We start from the raw sequence: 21733 nt of genomic DNA on the forward strand, positions 1-21733 counted from the left end.
GCCAAAACGTGTATGTAGCTATGCATATAAACACGTTGGTATTTGTTTATATGTTTATGTAATTTATCATCATTATTGTTGTCATAAACGCTTATGGCTGTCAGTTCATGGGTGAGAGGCTGGGAGGGAGGGAGGGAAGTTGTTTCAAGGAAGACTTGAAAGATATATCCAAACCACTCCGGAAATGTGATGTATAATGTTCAAAATCAATAAAGATAAGTGATACAAAAAGGAATGTCTGTAAATGAGTCTGCAATTATCTATGAGTGAATTCTTCTTCCTGTTATCCACAGCTGCTTTATACTGTATGAAAAGCTTCTACCACCATTTACCACTTGAGATACAGTTGAACTATGACTGATGAGATCATATACATGTGTATATGATGATGTGTGTTCAGGTTGTGTTGCTCTACATGATCCAGAAACCAGTACGATTTCCTGAAGAAACATCTTTCCATTTGTTGCTCCTGGAGATGCAAACACAGGCCCTGCACCAAAGACCTGCCACTTCGTGTTGTCACGCTTGTGCCTTTGTGTGTGTGAGCTAACCTTGTAGATATGAGCCTTCAGGATGTGATGTCCCAGCTCCAGTGTCTGCTGTCGATTCAGCTTCCCCTCCTGTCTGCAGAGCCAGAAGGCCAGCAGAGTGTGACCACTCCTGAAACAGATGGACAGTGAGCTCAGTGAAAACATCTCTTTCTTTCTCTCTCTGTGGTTTTCACTCTTTCTTTCCTGCTGCTTGTCAATGTACCTGGGGTCACAGAGGAACCTGTCATCCTGCCCCTCCTCCCTCCAAACCAGCCACTCCCTGAAGGAGGCGTGGTTTAGCATCCAGCTGCCGTCGCTTCGCCTCAAGAGAAAAGACGAGAGCTGCTCCAACCGCTGCACGAACTCAGCCCACTGCAGAGATCCCCCAGTCAGAGCGCCTGCATTCACCACCTCAAACAGCTGGAGGAGGACGGGAGAGGAACAGCGTCTGGTTATTCGTCAGCAGGATTACGCAAAAAGTGCTGAACCGATTTGCACTGAACTTGTACACGTACACGTACACACACGCACGCACGCACGCACACACACACACACACACACACACACACACACGCATGGTGTGTACCTGCTGGTCGGTCAGTGGGTGCAGTGATGCCACAGTGATGTTGAGCAGTGGCAGGACTCTCTCAAAAGATGACTGGGTGGGAAACCTCATGTTGAGCTGAAGCAGGTAGACCTCTGCTAGACTCACAGGAACCACCTACACACACACACACACACACACACGGTGGAAAATTGTCATTTCTGTTGAAATTAATAACTAATTAATTGTTTCCTATTTCCTTTCCCCACCTTGAAGCTGGAGCTCTTTAGGACCAGGTATCCTCCCTCTATCAGGTCCAGGGTCAGTTTCAGGTAGAGGTATGAGCCTCTGCTCAGGCTCTTCAGGTGGCTGATCAGTTTGGTGAGGGCCGTGTTGTCAAGGCGACCATTGCTCAATGACACGTTGCTCTGGATCTCACCACTGCTGTGGATACGCTGCATCAGGTAACCCTGAGGAAGAACAGAAATGCATAAGGATGAATGAACAGACAGACAGACAGACAGACAGACAGACAGACAGACAGACAGACAGACAGACGGACAGACGGACACACGGACAGACAGACAGACAGACAGACAGACAGACAGACAGACAGACTGTGTGCATGTTACCTGCAGGTCCTGGTCGATGGCGTTGTTCTCCTCCATCTTGTCTAGAGAGATGCGGTGAAAAGGTAGAGAACGAGTGGTTTCCTGATTGATTGAATAGACAGAGAAAGAGATTCCTTTAGTTCAAAACAAGTTTTCTCAGCAAAGCCACTCCCAATCTGTGTTTTGTTCACTGTGGTCTGGCAGCACCGTTCGTATATTTGCCTCAGACAGATGTTATTTCAAGCAGGCTTAACCCTTCTTACATCTGAGTGGGTATACGCACTCTTTGCTGTGCTCTGACTCTCCATTCCCCGAGCCCTTAGTCACTTTTACTTTACACTGATAACAACTGCAGATCTACCATTACAAGTCTCTGTGGTTTTGTAAACAGTCCAGATAGAGGTAGAACAAAGCATACTTCTTGTTTCGAGCCAGCAACCATCCGCTGTGAGATAAAAGCTGTCGCTGACAGATTTCATCAGCTGTAGCTTGAGAGCTTATTAAGTGTCTGGCTGACTTTTTAATCTTCCAGCTGACATATCTTAAAATAAAAACCCTAAGGGAGGGGTCTTAAACATGCACTTGATGTAGTGTCCTAGTGTATGACAAGGAAAAGGACTCTTATTTTGTTCCAACATAAACCTGTTTGGCCGTTTACCTTACATTCTTGTTTTTATTTTCTATACAAAAATATGTTTTGCTTCAAATGCTCAATAGCTTTTAAGGATGAAGACTAACTGATATGTTTGACATGTATGTTATCTTGGGTAATGTTGGCTGGACTGTACAGTTTTCCAAATCCAATAAAAGAGCCATAGATATTATCCTTCCAACATTTTACTAAATAAACTTAAACTTAATATGTTCTCAAACTGCTCATTTTGTAACAAGGAATAAAATGGTGCACTTATTCTATAAATACCCGACTTCGTATTACCCACTTCTAGACAGAGATCTCAATACTTCACTGCCTTCTCTTAACTCATTAAACTTAAGGAATCTGTGGTCGTGTTTGTAGATTGTTATACTGGAAACTCTTTAATAGAGGAGTCCATCAAACTTCTATGGATTCTTGGAAAATTCCACATTCATAAATCATGATTAATTTACTTCCTGCCAAATAGCAGGCCGTTTTTGGTTGACCATAAAAAGTTCTTTCATTCCTTTAACAAAACACGTCATAGTAGAAAAGCATCCAGAACATCCCTAATTTTGAATAAAATGCACTCTTTAATGGCAGACCAGATTTTTATTTTATTATGATTCTCTGTTTTTGTTTTTCAAAACTCAGTAAATTGATATTTATGTTTATTTATTTGTTTATTTGTGTAAGGTTTAGATGTTAATTCATAATGTAAATTTGAGTCAATTTACTGTACTATATGTACAGTGTCAATACAGTTAACTACTCACATATTTATCTTTGTTAAATTATTATTTACATATTTAAAAGTTTACTATTTTTTAGTTTACTACTACTATTTAAGTCCTTCTAGTTTCTGATTGGTTAATTTAGCGGCGAACTGTGGAGAAAAATAAAGGTGCTGCTTGAAAAGTTGATCCGTCTCCATCCAGCTGTTTCTTTTATCAAGAGTGATCCAAACCACCACATATTGAACCCTCATGTTACATTTTTTCCCCCTCTTTCAGTTGTTATTGCTGTTATTTATCCCTGCATGCGTCTTCTGTGTTTGATGTCATTTGTTTATTTTGTCTGATAGCATCTGGAACCAATGTCTGTTACACTTTTGCTCATTGATATCAGTTTAGTTTTTTTTGCTCTTTGTGTCGTGCTTTAGTTTTGGAGAGGTTAAAAACTCTTGTTGAGAAACACAAAGCTTGAAAACTACCAAAACAAGACTGCTCTTTTTTTTTTAAAATAAATGTGAATTTTATTAATTCAAACACAAACTTTTCTTGAGCAAAGTGTGTTTTTTGCTGTTGACAAAGGCAGCCATAAATTGTCAGATTTTTGAAGGGAGTCTGGTGATTATTGATGCTGCTGATGATCAAAACATAGATTTTGTGGAAAATGTAACAGCTTTAGTAGCTTTAAAGTGGCTATTTGTAAGTTTCCTTTGCCGCCGGTTTCTTGCTGGGAGCAGATAATGGTGATTGTCTCTTGACAAGAGCTCCTGCCACTGTGGCGTTTATAATACCAGAGGTTATAATATGAACTCTGAGCCGCGCTTCTTCTTCAGGGCAGAATGGAGGCCACAGTGAGTCGCTATCGGAAAGTGACGAGTGGGCTGTGGCTCACTCGTTAGCATGCTAGCTTCAGTAGAAGAAAAGACGTCATAGAGACAAAAGTTAACATTCTTTCCACCAGTGGAGACGGCTGTTGGTGAGTAAAGGAATGAAGTTTGATGCTGAAGTCACAACGTTTCTTCTAAAACAGCTGTTTTGCTAACGTTAACTATGTAGCAATAGCAAAACTTACAAATTGTTACATCCAACACCTGAATAAAAAAAAGTTATGTTTTGTTCTGTGAAGTTTTGTTTCCTGAAGTCTGACTTGCTTGTTTGAGTGTGTGTGTGTGTGTGTGTGTACCTGCTGACTGGTCCTGACTGTGGTGATGACCTTCAACCAGGATGGAAATTTCTGAATGTTTCTGGACAGGAAGGAAGTGAGTGTGTCGCCGTAGTCCGGCCGGTGGAATTCAGCCTCGTTCAACCCGTCAATCAGCACAATAAGCCCCGCCCTTTCCACGTGCAACTTCCTCTCTGGAAAACAACAATGTGGTCCATCACTAGGAAATACTGTCGCTTGGCTTAGCAGAAGAGAAGCTAGCAGAATGCAGTAGAATCTGTTTGTACCTCTGTAGAGAGCATCCAGCGGCTCCAGTATTCCTCTCTGGAGGGCAGAGCTCGGATCCTGGATGCAGGAGCGCAGACTGAGCGTGCTCTGTAGCTGCGGTGACCGGTGTAGCAGCTCCCGATAGGCCAACAGCTGAGGGGCGTCACTTAGCATAGCGGCCATGTTGTGGACGAACTCCGGAACCAGACAGGTGTGACAGTTATCAGACTGACAGAAATGATATGAGACTACCTGCAAAGACAGACAGTTTTGCTGGCGATTATGCACTGGACTATTTTATGGCTGGAAGAAAATTTCAACAAAGTAGCCGAGGACCCGCATAATGCTGCTTGCAGCTTTCATTTTATGATGTTGTTATGAAATGGCCCAATCTGTAAACTACTACTAAAGGAATAGTTAGACATTCTTGTTGAGATTCAGATGAGAAGATTGATACTGTTATCATGTCTGTATTGTAAATATAAAGCAACTGGCCAGCAGTTGTTTGGCTCTGTCCAGATCAAAATCTGCCTTTTAGCAGCACCAAAACTCACTGATTACCATGTTAAGTCCTCTTTGTTTACTCTGTACCCTAATTTGCAAATTAAGCACTGATTAGACCTGAGATATAAAGGCAATGGTGTAAAAACTCTAGTAATCTATTGTGTGATACAGCAGATCTACATTAAGTAATGTGGGGATACTACCTGTCCTGCAAGCTTCCTCAGCACCTCCTTCTGTCTCCTCCTCATCTCTGGAGTTCCTGGACAGCTTCCCCCATCTCCTTCATCGCCTCTTCCTCCTCCTCTTCCCAGGGAATCGTTGGAGAAAGAAACTGTAGGCGCTACATCTGGATTGAGGATGCAGGAAAAAATATCTTACTTTAAAAGTCAGTACAGATGTAAACACACAAACCACCTCTCTCTTTCCATGTGGTTGTTGTTGTTCTGGAGACTGGCTCAGCTATGTGTCTGGGTCTTGATTGTAAGGCTGGCTGATTTTTATTAGGTTCTGCATGATGACTCAGCTGTTTCATACAGAGTGAATAAGTTTGTCTTCATGGCTGGAATAACTCACTGGGGGTCCTTTGGCAAGCATGTGATATGGGCTTCCTGCCAAAAATCTACTACATGTCCAAATAGTGGAGGTTGTGCTTACGCTTGGGGATGGTCTGGCTTCCAGCAGCAGTTGGCCACATTCGGTTTCCGTGACAACTGAGCGCCACCAGACGGGCGATGATGGCCGTTTTGCCAAACCCCATGTTGCCAATGATCACCACGCCCTGGCTGGTTGAAGGGTCATCCCTGGAGAGACAGGTGTCCACTTCCTGAAAGAGCCACTCCCTGCCGGTGAACAGCCAATCAGACGAGAGGCCAGGAATCTCAAAGTGGAGGGGCTTCAGGTTGAGAGAGGGAGTGAAACGAACTGCGGGGAAAGAGGGAATGAGTCAAGTATAGTAATACTGCTTGTTAAAATAACAATGTGTATTTGTGTGTGTTTGATAGTATGTGTGTGTGTTTACCTCTGTGGTCCTGACTACAACTCCCAGAATTCTGTCTGGGCATTCTGAGGGACGTCCTCGAAGGGATGTGTCTCTGCTGGTCGTCCAGATAGGCCAGATCTTCAAGGTGGGCGGAGCTAGTGGCTACAGAGAGGGAATTGAGGTAAGAAACTGAGCCTTAAAATGATCTGTCAGGACTTCTGTAACTTTGTGATGTCTCAACAAAGCAGTCACCTCACTCAGCCATGCCCCAAGCCCCGCCCACCTGGACCCCCCCATCCAACCTTGCAGGATTTGGTTTCTCTGAGTTTTTACCTGAAATCTTCTATATTCTTATTGGACGACTCAGAAAACAGTCAGCCAATCAGAAGAGAAGCTCAGAGCCTCCTCTCTTCTGATTGGCTCACCGACCTGTTGTTACTAGAGCTTCAGAAAGAAGCCTGAGAGAGGAGATGTAAATCTACATTGAGATGGTTTTTGGTTCTTATAACCATAAATATATCTTCTTATGGATCAACACCTCAAATAAAACACAGGAGAAGTGTGAAATATGGGACCTTTACAACTGCAATAACTTTTGCCACTTGGCTGGCAGCAGAAACAAATACTTATATGTTATCACCATTTTAAGGTAAGGGCATACTTTCCATTTGCAATCAGTCAGATTTAACATTCATAAATATTCAAAAGTTGTTATCCTGAACTGTACAGGTGGAAAAGAATGTAAAAGCTAACAACACTCAACACAGTGGTAGAATATAATAGTGGACACATAATTATCATGGAATTAAGTCTTTGTTTGCTTACTATCACTGTTGAGCTCACTGTAGTCGAGAAAGAATGATGTGTTTCCTTCCTAACAGGAAAGAGTGTGTGGGAGCGCACTCAAGGACTGGAGACATCTTGATTCACACACACACACACACACACACACACACATCATCCATTTGCCATTTTACCTGCAACTGAATTAGGGCGGGGCATGAGGTAGAGAGGTATGGAGTGGGTGGAGCCTGAAGAGCGGGCAGCGCCAGGACCTCGGTCTGGGTGGAGTTTGTTGAGGCTGTAAGTGGAGGCAGCCATGTTGTCATCCACCCTGTACAGAAAGCCGTCATTCGGATTTCCTGTTGCTACCATACAGGAAGAGGAGGTTGAGGCCACCACCGTCCGGCCCCCCTGCTGCCAGAGGTTGAGGCTGCTCCCATGGTAACCATCGCCTGAGTATTTGGCGCTGTTGTCCTGCTCTGCCGCCGACTCTGCAGAGTAGCTGGTCAAAGTGGCTGAAAGAAAAAGCGAAGGGATGACAGAAAAAGTTAATAACTTAGCAGTGTAAGGGTTTCTTTAAAAAAAAAAAAAAAAAAGTGTATCTTCTGTATCTCACCTATGATACCGCTGTCTCTGCTTTCCAGTGTTGAGGTGGGGGAGGTGACAGAGGCGTGGGTGGAGGAGGCATGCTTGTTGTTGTTGTTGCCCTCTTCTCCAGCAGGGCGCTGCAGTGTGGAACAGGGGGAGGTGCTGCTGCTGGCCAGACTGGAGGACGGAGAGATCCTCTGTGGGAAAGACAACAGACTGTATCATTAACCAGTAACAACTGAAAAATGACAAATCTGAATGTGCAAAAGGGCACTTACATTTTCTGTTTTACAAGTTAACAGCACTAAAGACAACCTAGATACGTGTTAGGCCTCAATTATACTGCAGACAACACAGACGCATATTATACTTCTTTGTAGTCCAGAGGCTGCATGGACTGGGACGGACAAGTCCACGCTGACACAACAAATTGGAGGCCACAGAGCTTCACATAAACCCTCTGTTGATGAAATTTACATCACACAGACCCTAGTTGACCCTTACGTAGTCGCGTATGCAGAAAGTATAACGCAAATGCGCATCTGTGAGCGAGTTGTTTACCTGTCCATCGTCCTGGGCGTGGTAAGGGGACCCCGGCTCTCCACCGATTATCTTGTCCCCCAGCAGGAAGCCCAACCTGGTCATCAGAGCATCAGCCGCCTCATCCACTGAGGGGGGAGGTCCCAACTCCTCTTCCTCACCTGGAGAGTTACAAAGTGAAGTAAACGTGAATAGAGGTCCATTACATTTTTGATATGTCGCAGACACCATATTCCTTGTCATATACCACATACCATATACCTGTATACCACGTCCCATAGTGGAGGAACATAAAATGACAAATTGTGGTTTTAGTGGGTGTTGTGCGTTGGATTATTTCTTGGCTGGGTGCAGCGTGTGTGAAGTCGAGACTCACCCATCTGTCAGTCAAAGTGGCCACGCCCTCAATCATGCATTACTTTAAGCCTCAATAAAATGTAAACAGGTGTCGCACAGTTACCATGAAGAAGGAAATTAACTGTAGAGACCAAAACCATTTTTTGTACCAGGCTGAAAACATGTTTATCCCTGCTGTAAAGTTGGACATTTAAACATGGGAGTCTATGGGGATTGACTCACTTTTGGAGCCAGACTCAAGTGGCCGTTAAGGAACTGCAGTTTTAGGCACATCCACGTTGGCTTCATTTTTCACCCTGGAAGTTGCCGCTTGCTTTAATATCAACTCTGACAATGTATTACTGTCCAGGAAAGCCTTGCTGTCAAGTAACAGCACAGTCAAATTCAAACTGAGGCACATAAATTAAATTTGCAGTGGTGGAGACAGACTGACAGACACACAGACTGACCACTGGAACAACCTAGGAAGTCATCCAACATATACTGTTCTCTGGGTCTTTTCTATTATCCTGGCGACCTGGTGCCCCTCCTCCACACGCTATGAAAATGGATTTGTCCAGTCAGGAAGAAAAAAAAGGTATAAATCTGTCCAATCAAAGGAGATTATGAAAATAGAACACATCATAAGAGAACTTAAAACACATTCACACAAAAGGCATCAACACAAAGTCCACTGGGAAGACTGTGTGTGTGTGTGTGTGTGCGCGCGTGTGTGTGTAAACCAGTAATGTCCATATTAATATATTCACTTTCATGACCTAAATATGCCAAGAGTAGAGGAGTAGACACACACATATACAGTACATACACACACATACACACAAGAATGTAAGCCACAGCATGAAAGCTCATACTCTGTGTCTTTCTCTGACAGACTGTAATTATGGCTATAAATTGCCGACTGTTGGACTAAATACTAGAGAAGAATCGCAGACTGAAAATAAAACCAACTAAACACAAAGCAAACTGGGAAGACTGAGTATGTGTGTGTATGTGTGTGTGTGTGTGTGTGTGTGTGTGAGTGTATGCACGCACATACATGCGTGTGTGTGTGGTCAGCCAATGACAGGGTGTGCGAGTCGTTTTTAGAAGAAGAAAAATAAAATGGAAAGATCAGATACAGAAAGCGCAGACTTTTCCATTTCTGTATCATTAACTACTATAACTTCAGATTCCTTCTGTCTGTCCCTCTTTTCTACATTCATTCCCTCCTCTCTGATCTATCAATCCTTCCTTCCTTCTTTCCTCCCTTCTTTTCTTCCTTTTTTCCTCCCTGTCTTAGTTTTCCTTTCTTTCTTAATATCCTAATTATTTTTTCTGTCTTCCCTTCATTCTTTTTCCCTTCTTGTTGTCATTTCTTCCTGTCTTCCTTTCTGACTTCCTCTTTCATTTGTTCTTCTTCTTAACTTCCCTTCCCTCTTCCTTCCCTCCTCTCTCCATCTTCCTTTCTTCTTTATTTTATAACTTCCTACTTTTCTTCCTCTTCTTCCTGCTCTTTCCTCAGTGTACAGTTCAAAGTGTAGACAGTTACAGACAGGATTCGAACCCACAGCCTTCAACATTAACCAGCTGAGCTATCACATGATTCAACTGAACTGCTGACTGGCTGGTGGAAAAGTGTGTCTGAAATCCCCTCCCCCCACACTCTCCGACGCTGGGATCGGAGGGGGGCAGCATCTGACAATGTCTGTAACTTTTAAACCAACAATTCCACGCTGACACCAGCTTCACACAGTGAACCATCAGGTGTGGGAGGATGAGAAAGTAAACAGGGTTTGAAGTTGTCTCTTTTTTCATCGTCCTTCGCACGGCTACTTCCTTGATCTTTCCTTAGTACAAGACTTCGAACGCCTTCAAGGAAAGATTGTGCGCCATTATCCCAATATATGAGTTCTTATCATGTCACATCCTTCTCTATGACGGCAGGTTTCTCACCCCACCTTGGAGCGTGGTTATTCAGAGCAGCTATAAACTGCTTCAGACAGTTGTTCAGACAGCATGTTCTACAACCTTGTTTGTTTCATGCAAACTCCAGTCTGGTTGTTTCCAAGACTATTTTAAGTTAGTCGAGCAAACATTGAGCACCAAAGCGAAGACGTGGTTTCAAACCATAGCCAGTATGTGACAAAGAAATGTGTTGTTTGCAAGATGTCACGAGAACCGATACTTAGGTACCAAGTCAATGCCCAAATTCTGATGGTACTTGTTTCTCTATAGTACCGTAGATACTGCAGATGTTGTAGATACTGCAGATGTTGTAGATACTGAAGATGCGGCACTTGACCAAATGACGGGGCAGTACTTTCCCATTGTGGAAACAATTCATATATCAATGAATTCAATATCACTAATAGAGGCGGGTTGATTTCCGGTTTTGCGGTCTGTTCCAGTTTAGGAGCTTAAACCGGTTTGATTTTGTGTAAACCAGCTGTACGGACATTTGTCATTAAGACAGGTTCTGGCAAATTAAGAAGTAGCCTAAGCTGACAGCGTCAAGAGCTAAATCCAACTTGTATTGCATTAGTAATAAGCAATATGACAATCTGATTTGCATATTATGTTTGTTCATAAACCGACTAATGGAGCCACTAGTGTCAAGTTTACGGGTTTACAGGCATTTCTGCCACCAAGTGGACTGGAGTCACTACACTCTTATTCATGGGCTCTCAGTTTCAGTATTTTCCGCTTGTCTTCTGTCTCTATGCTAAAAGGCTTTATAGTGAACATAGGAAACAAAACCTGGTGGAGATGAAGTTTCATGGGACAGGAAACAAAATCACTTCCTCTCAGAATAAATGTGGCAAAAGTATTTGAATTTTTGAAGATAACTTTAGTTTTTTGTGTTACTGTTTATTTTATTTTATTGATGTATTCCCTTAGATCAATTAAATGATTAAAGTAAAGGCAAGAATAACAAACATCATGTCTGGTTTTCCATGGGAAGCAACACCTCTTCACAGCCATCAGAGATTTATGTTGTATTTCAGGCAAGGACAATGTCCCCTGATGCCTGCTGAGCCTACATTTCATATTTATGTAGACAGGTTATCTCCCAGCCTTGGAGGAGTGTGGCTTTCCTGTTGTGGCAGTAAGCTGATGGATCAATATATATAGAATAAAATAATGATTGTCATCAAGGCCAGCAATGTCAACCAGGCAAGACAACATGACCAACATCTAGAGCTGACAGCGCTGTTAACCTTAGAGGGAACGTACGGTGGCTGACAAGGGCAAATGCGCTGCAACGGCCCAAAACAGTTCCATTAGGAGAAACGAGATGCAGATTCAAAAACACATAGAAAAATACAAAACGAATACAACAACGGATATGTGCTGCAAATGAAAAGCCAAAACAAAGACATTAACAGCAAACACGCTGCAAATAGAATAAACACACAAAACCCATAAAACAAATGCAACAGAAAAAATGCTGCATATCCAGACAACACAACAGAGGTGCTCCAGACCTCTAGGGGGAGCTGTAAGTGGAACAGCTGGAGCATAAGCTTGAGTAGGGTTTCCACCTTCTATGTGAAGAAATAAGGGATGTATAGCAGTGCTGTTTAGCACAGGTCGGCTGAAATCAAAGCCATCTCTGGTAAGATCAGAAATATGAATGTATATTCAAAGCTACCAGATATTTCAACTAAGTACACTACACTGTTCATCCACTAATTAGTTTGAATAGACAGAAACTGAATGTCGGCTTGCTAGTTTATCCGCTCTAGCTTGCATCCTTTGTGAAGATAACAGCCTGATATCTGCAGATCTGGCTTGCTAGCTACCCAGCACCAAAGGACAGAGACTGAACATATTCAATCCACTCCTATGGCTGCACAGCTCACAACTAGAGATGATGCCTTGTCAACAAACACAAAGAGAGAAAGCAGACCAGTTCAGTCTTGCATCTTCTCATAGATGAGATCATTAGATTCACTACGAGTTACTTGCAACTGCGGAGCATCGATGACCAGGGGAAAAATATGGAGTAAACCTAAGTTGAATGAATATGATTTATGTAGGGAAAATAAACAAACAAGAGTTTGCTGGTGTTATTGTGTTGACTGTGCTGATTGTGCTCTAGTTCACTAAAATTCAACATCAATCTTTTTTTATTAGTTGTTTCCCCGATCATTGTTGATGATGGATAAAAAATTGTTGGGTGTGGGTGAGGGGGCAAAGTCATGATAGTCCCAGTTTCCACATGATGCAAACAACCTTTATTCTTTACCACAGAGTCTTCGTAGGTCTGTGTCAGTTCTACCCCCGCTAATGAAAATGCTATCCAGTTGCAAAAGGGAAAAATGTAGGAATAACCAGAATACTAGAGAACACGCTAGTAAAACAGAAGCTAACAGAGGACTACAACCAAGACAGTTGATTTATCCCCAGGTAGAAACCTGTCTGCCTTTTGAAAGCTTGCGACAGAGAAAAGACTCCTTCACTCTCACCTTCCTCCTCTCTTCTTCCTCCTCCTCCTCCTCTCTGTGCTCCATTGACAGGATGAGCCACCCAATCTCGGCACAGCTCAGGGCTGTCCTCGTGGGACAGACAACAGCAGACATAAAACAGCAAGCGCCGCAGGAGGGAGGAGGTGTGGCTCACTACGTCATCCACTTCCATGATATCTCGGCCGCAACCGCAGCCGTGCAGCAGTCTCCATGGGCGACGAGTGGAGGACCTCTCATTCCGACACCACTTGGTTCTGGAGCAGATGCATGGTTTCAAAATAGTCGCTGTGCAGTCCATAGCTAGCTGGTTTCTGATTGGTTCAGAGTGGTTCCATGTAGAAGGCGGAGTCAACTGAGTCAATTGCCATCGCGCTGCTTGTACTTAATGCACATTATAACATCACTCCCCAGTCCTCTTCTCTTTGGTCCTGAGCTCCTCCTTCTCCAGAGTACACAAAGAGAGAGGGACAAAAAGATGAAGGAGGTAGGAATGAAGTGATAAAAAGAGGAAGAGCCTCTCCAGAAAAAGAAACACCAGAGGTACTCCAACTTCTGAAGCAGAATGACTGCAGTTAATAAGCAGTAAAACGTATGAACACAGTGGTAACAGCCAAACCCCTCATATGTTCAGGAAAGGTACTTTGTTACTTCAGGCAGTAAAACCGGAATGTGCACGCTTTTAAACCTCTCCGCAACTCACACAGCAGATTTGGACAATGTATTCCACTGGTTATTGTCCTTTTCAGCCAAGAAAAAAAGCACTCCTTTTCATTCACAGGTAAATCCTCTTCAAAACTAAGCAAAGAAAGGTAACAACAACTACAACATGAAGTGGAAAGAGTAAATTTTCTCCTAGATGACGTCCTCTTTGGTTAGAAAGTAAAACAAGTAAAGTTTCAGAGTGTTAGAAGAGTTTTTCTTTCAACTGCTGAGCCTCCATATCTGGTCAGAAAGGCGACCTCCCTCGTCTGACTGCACTGCAAATCAAAACCTCCTCCTCCCTCCCTCCCTCCTCCAACCCCCCCACCCCCCTCTAAAAAAACAACACACACACACACACACACACACACACACACACACACACACACACACACAGGAGAGACAGGGAAGGACTGCAGGAGGAGGTGAGTGGAGAGAGTACATGTTGAAAAGTGCAAGCAAAGTTTAGAAAGGCAGCTCAGTTTTCTGTCTGGTAACCGAAGAAAAAAACGGCCAGAGCGAGAAAGACTGAAGGAAGACTCGGAGGAAGGTTGACAGAGCAAAGACAGGCTGCAATTAAAGTGAAACTCCTTTTTCCAAGATCAGAAGAGTGTCTGAAGACAAATCACAGTGACGAAAAACTGTAATCCAGTTTGGCCCCAAAATTATTTTAAATGTACAAAGAAACGTACTGAATAAAGAGCTTGAATCAAACATCAATGATGTTTAGATGTTTAGCTGATGTTTAAATCTACATCTGGAGAGGATTATCATCCCCTGGATGTTTTTGAACATGATTAAATGTTCATTTTTTCGAAAATCCCTTTCAAAAATCTGAGTTGTTTTTGATCAGAAGAAAAACCTTTTCAGTGATGAGGCAGGAGGAAAGACAGGATTAGGGATAAGACTTGAAGAGCTGGAGTGAGTGTTACAGTCATGTTGTCAATAAAAATACAAGTTAGTGATGAGCAAAAATTGAAAAAAAGCTATAACCTAAAATTAGGATACTGCACTCTGAATATTTTAACGCTTGGAAAAAATGCAGTGTCTACCAACAAAATAGGTACTTTCAGCTTTCATGTACATTTAAACTATAGTATGTATAAGAAAAGAAATTAAATATTACAATCAGCAGCTAATATGAATTAAATGTATCCCTGTTTTGCAAGGAACCCAGAGCCATCTGGCTGTAAGACAGTAGCTAAGCACTGAGCTAACATGAAACCCCTGCTACTATTGATATTTGTATTGAAATTAATATAATAAATTCATACAATTTACAATTAAATTACAACAGTTTACAAATACAATTGCAAGCACCATTTTTGACCACCACAGGCAATTCTATCACTGCTTGTTGAGAACCAAACATCAGACAGACACAGTTTGCTAGCTCGTGAACAATGTGCTACATATCTCTCTCATGATTTGGTGGAGACAACAGACAAAGTTAAAAGAGAATTACATTAAATGCGATTTACATGGACTTACACCCACCAGGTGGCCAGAAACACATGACTCCAAATGAAACCTAATGTTTCTCCATAACTTGATAGGTGATGATATGCAGGGTTCACAGCTTGTTTCTGCTGCTTGAGGGGTTAAGTGTGTGATTAAAAGGAAGCATAATCTCATCAAACTATATGAATCCCCACAGCAGCTACTGGGATCTGCTAAGCTAGTTAGCTTTAGCGAGAGTTTAGCTTCTGCATCATGACTTGATTTAGCTACTGCCTGGGATCTGCTAAGCTAGTTAGCTTTAGCGAGAGTTTAGCTTCTGCATCATGACTGGATTTAGCTACTGCCTGGGATCTGCTAAGCTAGTTAGCTTTAGCGAGAGTTTACCTTCTGCATCATGACTGGATTTAGCTACTGCCTCATTTTATGTTATGTTGAATAAGAAATTGAATGACTGAGAAGTCAGTTCATTAAATTAGATATTTGTAAATTACAGGTAGGTTAATGGTGGAACAAGTAGACTCCACGTTAGTTTTAGCTAATGCTATCTCAGCAACTAGCTCTAACCTGGTTAATGGTAACTACACAGCCTGAGAAGCCTACTGTTACTGTTACTGGTTTTTAGCTTGTTTTCACAGAAATTATACATTTCTATGGCAAAGTTGTTTATACAGAAAAACAGATGTTAAAAAGTTTGAATCAGGTCATCGCTAAATTTTGACCAAATATGTGGTTACTGCAATATCTAGAGCATAAACGACAGAATTCAGAAGGAGGAAGAGGCTAAAAACAGAGAAGAGGAAAAGCAGTGAAGAAACTGAAATTGGAGCTTGTGTGTATGTGGGCATGGTGTACTGAAGTGAAAAAGTAAATTTTTTTGTTTTGACAGAAAGTGAGCGAGAGAGACACAGAGACACTCCAGAGAGAGAGACTCCACATGGTAATGTTTAGAAGAAGTGTGTCAAATCAACCCCGAGGAGGAGGAAGAGGAGGAGCAGGAGAGGAGAGGTTGGCAAGGGGTTGGGTTACATTTCTGCATTTTCTCTCTCACTAAGGCACCTAGGGACGATCAAATGTAGGGTCAAAGGTCAACCCCCTCGCTGCTGCCAGACACGGTGTAACAGGTCACAGCTGTGTCTGTGTGTATGAAAGAAAGGGGGAAAAAGAGAAAACCAATCTAAAGCTGGTTCTGGTTTCTCCTCGACTCTCTCCTGCCTTGCAACCAGAACCTGGACTCCATTGGGGGGATATTCTGGCGCGACTAGCCGATAAAACGATGACACCACAATATAGGGACTAATCACCAAGGAATTCTCACATATCTCTTCAACTTTTCCGCTTACAAACGCTATTTTGAGACCTTTTTTCAACTGGTCTCCCCTGATTGAAATAAAAGGAGGCTTTGTTAAAACTGTTACACATTCTAAAGTGTGTTTGAGGTCTATTTACTCCATAGTTGGTTTTATTTGACCACTGATAAGGTATAAGGGAAACAATTCTACATCGTTAAGACTTTCCAGCTTTCTCAGTGTGGTTGTTTGGTCAGGTTAGACAGTTTTCACGCCACTGAAACTGTTCAAACTTTAACATAAAACTTTGCAGAACCCCAGCAATGACAGTAAGACACAGACTGAGAAAATATATTTTCAGGGCCTTTAAACTGTAAAGTCGCGATCCAGTTGGAGCATAAATCCACTCCCAACACTGTGGTGTTAATATTGGTCTGAACAAACGCTACAGCTGTCAGAGCAACCAATGCTCCAATCGGGTTCTGTCTGTGATCAGATTGTATTGTGAGTGTACATTCCTATATTTCGCTTGGACAGATTGTTATACTACATGCAACTAAGTCAAACTAAAAGTCTTCTGAGGTAAAGTAGGTTTCGGTCCCTACCAGTTCTTTTGGCCAGCCGAAGGTTAAGGAGGGGAGAGGAGGGAAGCGAACGAGTGAATCCCTCTGTCATCCTGACCTCTGACCCCTCTGGCTCCATGCCACTGCCACCTGTTGAAAAAGAGAGAGGGAGTCATAGAGGGTTAGATGTTGAAAGAGGTCGCTGTATGACCTGCCAACCTAATGAAGATAATGAAAGTAAAATGAAGATATATGGAGCTTCTAACATCACTGTATTTGTACAACCAGACTAGAGGCACACCTCATGAACATAACACAAGATACACAAAATACATAATGACACATAATGAGGTACTGACCACCGGTGTTCTTGCGGCCTTTGCCTCCCAGCAGCATCTTCAGGCTGTTTCGGAACATGATTTGACTTCCTGTTAACAGCCCCTGGGCAAAAAGAGACAGTCAGTGAACTATCACAGCTTATAAAGTAGAATTATTCCTAGCACACACACACACGCACACACACATACACGCTTCTTATTTCTTGATATAGTGTGACTTTTGAACACACCCTACTTGCTGGCTTGTAATCTTGTTGCTAGGCAACCGCCTGCCGTTGCTAAGCGATCCATTAATGAAAATGTGCATTAGAATATAACCCTGTTGGTGCTGGTAGTGTGCGCTGACTACAGGACTGTATATGTGTGGGTCACTGTACTGTAACAGCAACTGACCAGAAGGTGATTTAATTAGAGACACAGAGTTTCCATGTGACTCTTACAGCCTCCACAACCTCCAAAAACCACATCTTCAACTCAACAGAGAAACTCACAGATCGCGCATCATGATTATTTAATGCCCAACTTAGAATCTGCTCCAAACCTTTCGATTCCATCATAAAACTGTATCTGTTTAGTAATATATCTGACACAAACCCAACCATGTGTGTAACTGCTGTCTACCTACTCTTCTGTCACATATTACAGCTTTTAATTGAACTGATTTTGAGAGAAAACGTGTGTGTGTGTGTGTGTGTGTGTGTGTGTGTGATCAATCAGAGCAGTGATAGATAGCATGTTAAAACAGTGCAGAGAGAGTGACTTCCTTGTTTCTCATTCACTCAGGGAAACGTTACACACATGCACATTTGAATACTTTTATTCAACAGAATGTAAAATACTACATAATGTTCCCAATATCACCATTTAGCCATAATAAATGCAGACACAGCAGCATCTTGCAATCAACTTTTTCTATTGCAACCTTGACATCTGCAGACCTCTCACTACCAACCTACTGACAAGGCTTTACACACATGACCAGTGTGCACTCATAGCCAAGCTGCTCAATACAGCATCTATTCAAGATGACAGAAAAAGTAGGGTCACTTCCTTCAACTGCCCCTTTTATCTTTATTTAACTATGTTTGAGTTTTATGGGCTGAGTTTTCCACACAGAATTTATATGATATTACAGCAATGTTGTTGGTAAACCAACAGCCATGGTTCAATCCCAAAGACTAGCTACATACTGGTTGTTATGGTGAGTGAAGTGTGAAAGAAATACTCATGTAACATAAATAAATACTACGCATATTAAAATGAATACTAAACTAAGGGCTAAACCTGGCTGATGATAATATAATACTGTATATATTCTGAAATGAACCTGGAAAAAAAAAGTGTTATATGTGTCAATGTCAGTGTAGACCAAATAAGAATAGAAACGTCATCTCTCTCTCCCTCTCCCTCTAATTAAGTAAATTACTCACTGACCATCAGAGCGGAAAATTACTATTCTCCTACAGACACAGTCAAATCACTGAGAGAAGTGTTGAGAAAAAGTCCCTGTGTGTACGTGTGACAAAGAGAGTCAGCTAAGATACAAAGAGGCCTCAGTATGCATGTACATATGGTCTGACTGAGCCAAATATACAAGGGATAACATTGTCACTGAAAACACACAAGGTGTCACAGCGTGAGGAAGTACTGACCTCTGTCGCCCTCTGTCGACCACCGGTGATTACAGCAGCATGTTTATTACTTTTCTCCTGTCTCTGTTTGCTCTGTGTCCTCCAGAGGACCTTGTAGTAAATGCCCAGAGTGGGATTTCAAAATAAAAGATGTGTGGATGGAGAACAAATAAAGATCCTGAAACGTTACGTTCTCTGTGTGATGTCTCTGTTACTGAATGACAAGAGGCAACTACAATTTTCCTGACAAAGCACAAGACATATTTGCTATGTAAGACAAATGATGAAGACACAAGCTGTTATTCCCTATTCTATACGTCATTGCAATTCTGTGTGGGTTATGATTGCGTCGTGTGGTCGCACTACAAAATAAAAATGAAGGAAGTGGTTGAAAACTGGAACCGTAAATGACTGTCTGTAAATGTCACCCTGATGATATAATAAAAATTGTGCCAATTAATTTTGAAAGAGCAAGGGCCAATGGGAAAACTCAGAAACACTCGGCCATCGAACAATGGTGGAACTTTATCACTCAGTCAGTCAGGGACAGACATTTGCATTTATAATGACCAACATGTAACACAGAAGCATGACAGCACGTCGGTACCACAGACATCGATCCAGGCGTGTGACCCCATCCGCTGTCGGCTTAAATGTCCCCCCACTCCATGTTTGAACCTTTTACACAGAGGCAGAATAAAGGCGCAACATTCCCATCTTGAACAGGCTGTGTAAAAGGGGCTAGAAACTATCGGCACACCCTGAACCGGATCCAGCATCGGCTCCTTCCCAGCTGCAATCAGACTGCTTGCTTTGCACTGGTGTGAAGCACAGCGGAGAAAAATGGCGCTGGACACCACAGACTCATAAAACATCTGCAGCGTGGTGTGACAGACTTTGAAGGACCGGAGCCTCTGCAGGAAAAAGTGCCGACTCTTGCCCTTCCTGTAGAGAGCTGCAGAGTTCCTGGTCCAGTCAAGTTTGCTGTCCAAGTGGACAGGCAGGTATTTAAACTACTGTACTATCTCCACCATCCCCTCCTGGAGTCCTGGATCTCCTGAAGTCCACTACCAGCTCCTTTGTTTGTTTTGCTGATGCTGAGCTGCAGGTGTTTCAGCTTACACCAGACCACAAAACTGTCCACCACCCTCTGGTACGCTGACACATCCTCCCCCCTGTTGCTTCCAACACCTGCAGAGTCATCTGAGAACTGTTATACGGGGTGAAGACGAAAGGGGACAGGACAGTCCCCTGTGGAGCTCAGGAAACTAATTTACAATAAATAATGGCAATTACATTTACAGCACCACCAGAGTGTAGGCTTGTTTTTCTGGGAGCCCACAACATGTATTGAGTTTAAATGGCTGTTTCAGGGTAAAGACTTGGTTTCTTCTTTTTTGGGGGGGCTTGGGAATACAACATGGGTCTCCATGAACACAGTAAAACAAGGATGTTTGTGTTGCATGTGTGTGTGTGTGTGTGTGTGTGTGTGTGTGTGTGTGTGTGTGTGTGTTCTCACAGGAAGAGCCAATCTCCAGAGCTACTGCTCGCCCGGTAATAGCTTTTTTACCAATGTCTCTGTATTAACATGATTGTGGATTGTAGCTCTTTATATTTCTCGACCTCAACAGGTAGTCACTCTTCATGCATTGTCCACACATGAGAGGCAGCGACAGACACAGGAAGAGGTGAGGAGAGGGAAGTTGAGATGATACGGGAGGGAAAAGAAAAAAGTGCATTTTTCCAGGGGTAGCGAGGCTGGAAATAGGACAGTGGCACATTGACACACACTTCCCCATGCCTACTCTCCCCACGGTGTGGGGATGGTACATAGAAAAATAATAGGGGTGGCTGTTTTGACACAAGCCATTCATCTGCGGTGTGTTTTGACCTTATGTGTTTAAACAAATTCTTAAAGAAATAAATATAATCTAAATTCTTTAAATAAGAGAGATATTAATTCTTGGTACATTTTGACTCAGCAGCAGATATCTCAAAACTATCTGCACGGCAAGTCGAAGAATAAACATAATCCTCGTCAGAGAAACAGTCCCACAAACGCTTGGAGTCGCAGCCAGATGTCGTCTATTCCCTAGATGTGATGTACACACAGCAGTGGCTAGCTTAGCCTTGCATATGCAATGTGTGTCAGTGTGCTAATCCTTAATGACAAGCATCCACACACACACACACACACACACACACACACACACACACACACACACACACACACACAGTCTTGACTCAACTGCAGCACATATATTAAATTGTCAGTACAAGTTGGGTTTTTATGTAAATGAACTGAAGATAAATTAGACAGTGGCTGAAAAAATGGAGCAAAACTCCTTTGTGTCTGGCTGAGAAAGAGAGAGAGAGAGAGACAGCGAGAGAGAGAGAGAGAGAGAGATAATATGTTACAGGTTTTTACAATCATTTTCACACTTGTCTCAACACCATGTCAGCCACATCAGTAGACTGTGTGAATTGAACTGAGCACCCTTTTGCATTAATTTGATATAAAAGGAATTCAATGACTCAAGATCCAGTAAAAAGAACAATAATAATAATAACAATAATAATAATATTTTTTCTATCTCAGTAATTGTGTATTTTGAAACAAATTTAAAAAATAAATTATTATCACCATTGAATTACTGTATATTAGCTGCTCAAAACTTATGTGCATTAATACTGTAATGTCAAAAGTGCAAAAAATGGAAATGAACTTGTGCACTCTTACATCATTTTATGAAGAAAGAAATAAAGCTTAGTAGACACAAAATTGAGGAGAGATGTGGGAAATGAAGAATCTGATGTGAGTTACTCATGATGGTCTGCTGCCAGGAACCGTGAGTCAGAGCTGACATGGTGAGAAGCTCATTCATGTGAGTGTTTGTCCATATGTGTGAAAAGCAGAAACAGAGATAAGTGTGGTGTTTGCGTGTCTCTCTCTCGCGCTCTTTCTCTCTTTTAAGCACACACAAACACACAAACACACACACACAAACACACACACACACACACACACACACACACACACACACACACACACACACACACACACACACACA

The 21733-nt window shown here is 42.4% G+C and overlaps 1 protein-coding gene across 2 annotated transcripts in view; it reads right to left on the reverse strand.

Annotated features, from left to right (window-relative positions):
• tanc2a (tetratricopeptide repeat, ankyrin repeat and coiled-coil containing 2a) overlaps positions 1 to 21733 on the reverse strand; it is a 42713-nt gene that overhangs the window by 11874 nt on the left and 9106 nt on the right. Inside the window, exons 2-16 of one of the 2 annotated variants that reach the window (XM_056400876.1) lie at positions 17053 to 17134; positions 16736 to 16843; positions 7898 to 8037; positions 7365 to 7533; positions 6943 to 7263; positions 6005 to 6127; positions 5641 to 5907; positions 5190 to 5332; positions 4503 to 4734; positions 4237 to 4409; positions 1707 to 1787; positions 1344 to 1544; positions 1117 to 1251; positions 754 to 950; positions 552 to 660 (exon numbers count right to left, since the gene is read on the reverse strand). In XM_056400876.1, the coding sequence (XP_056256851.1) occupies positions 552 to 660; positions 754 to 950; positions 1117 to 1251; positions 1344 to 1544; positions 1707 to 1787; positions 4237 to 4409; positions 4503 to 4734; positions 5190 to 5332; positions 5641 to 5907; positions 6005 to 6127; positions 6943 to 7263; positions 7365 to 7533; positions 7898 to 8037; positions 16736 to 16843; positions 17053 to 17110 (2457 nt within the window). In that variant the 5' untranslated portion in view covers positions 17111 to 17134. Of the gene's footprint in view, positions 1 to 551; positions 661 to 753; positions 951 to 1116; positions 1252 to 1343; positions 1545 to 1706; positions 1788 to 4236; positions 4410 to 4502; positions 4735 to 5189; positions 5333 to 5640; positions 5908 to 6004; positions 6128 to 6942; positions 7264 to 7364; positions 7534 to 7897; positions 8038 to 12684; positions 13656 to 16735; positions 16844 to 17052; positions 17135 to 21733 lie in introns of those variants that run through there. The other variant, XM_056400875.1, reaches the window with a different exon arrangement.

The sequence above is a fragment of the Seriola aureovittata genome, chromosome 17 (assembly GCF_021018895.1).
Source record: "Seriola aureovittata isolate HTS-2021-v1 ecotype China chromosome 17, ASM2101889v1, whole genome shotgun sequence".
Lineage (NCBI taxonomy): Eukaryota > Metazoa > Chordata > Actinopteri > Carangiformes > Carangidae > Seriola > Seriola aureovittata.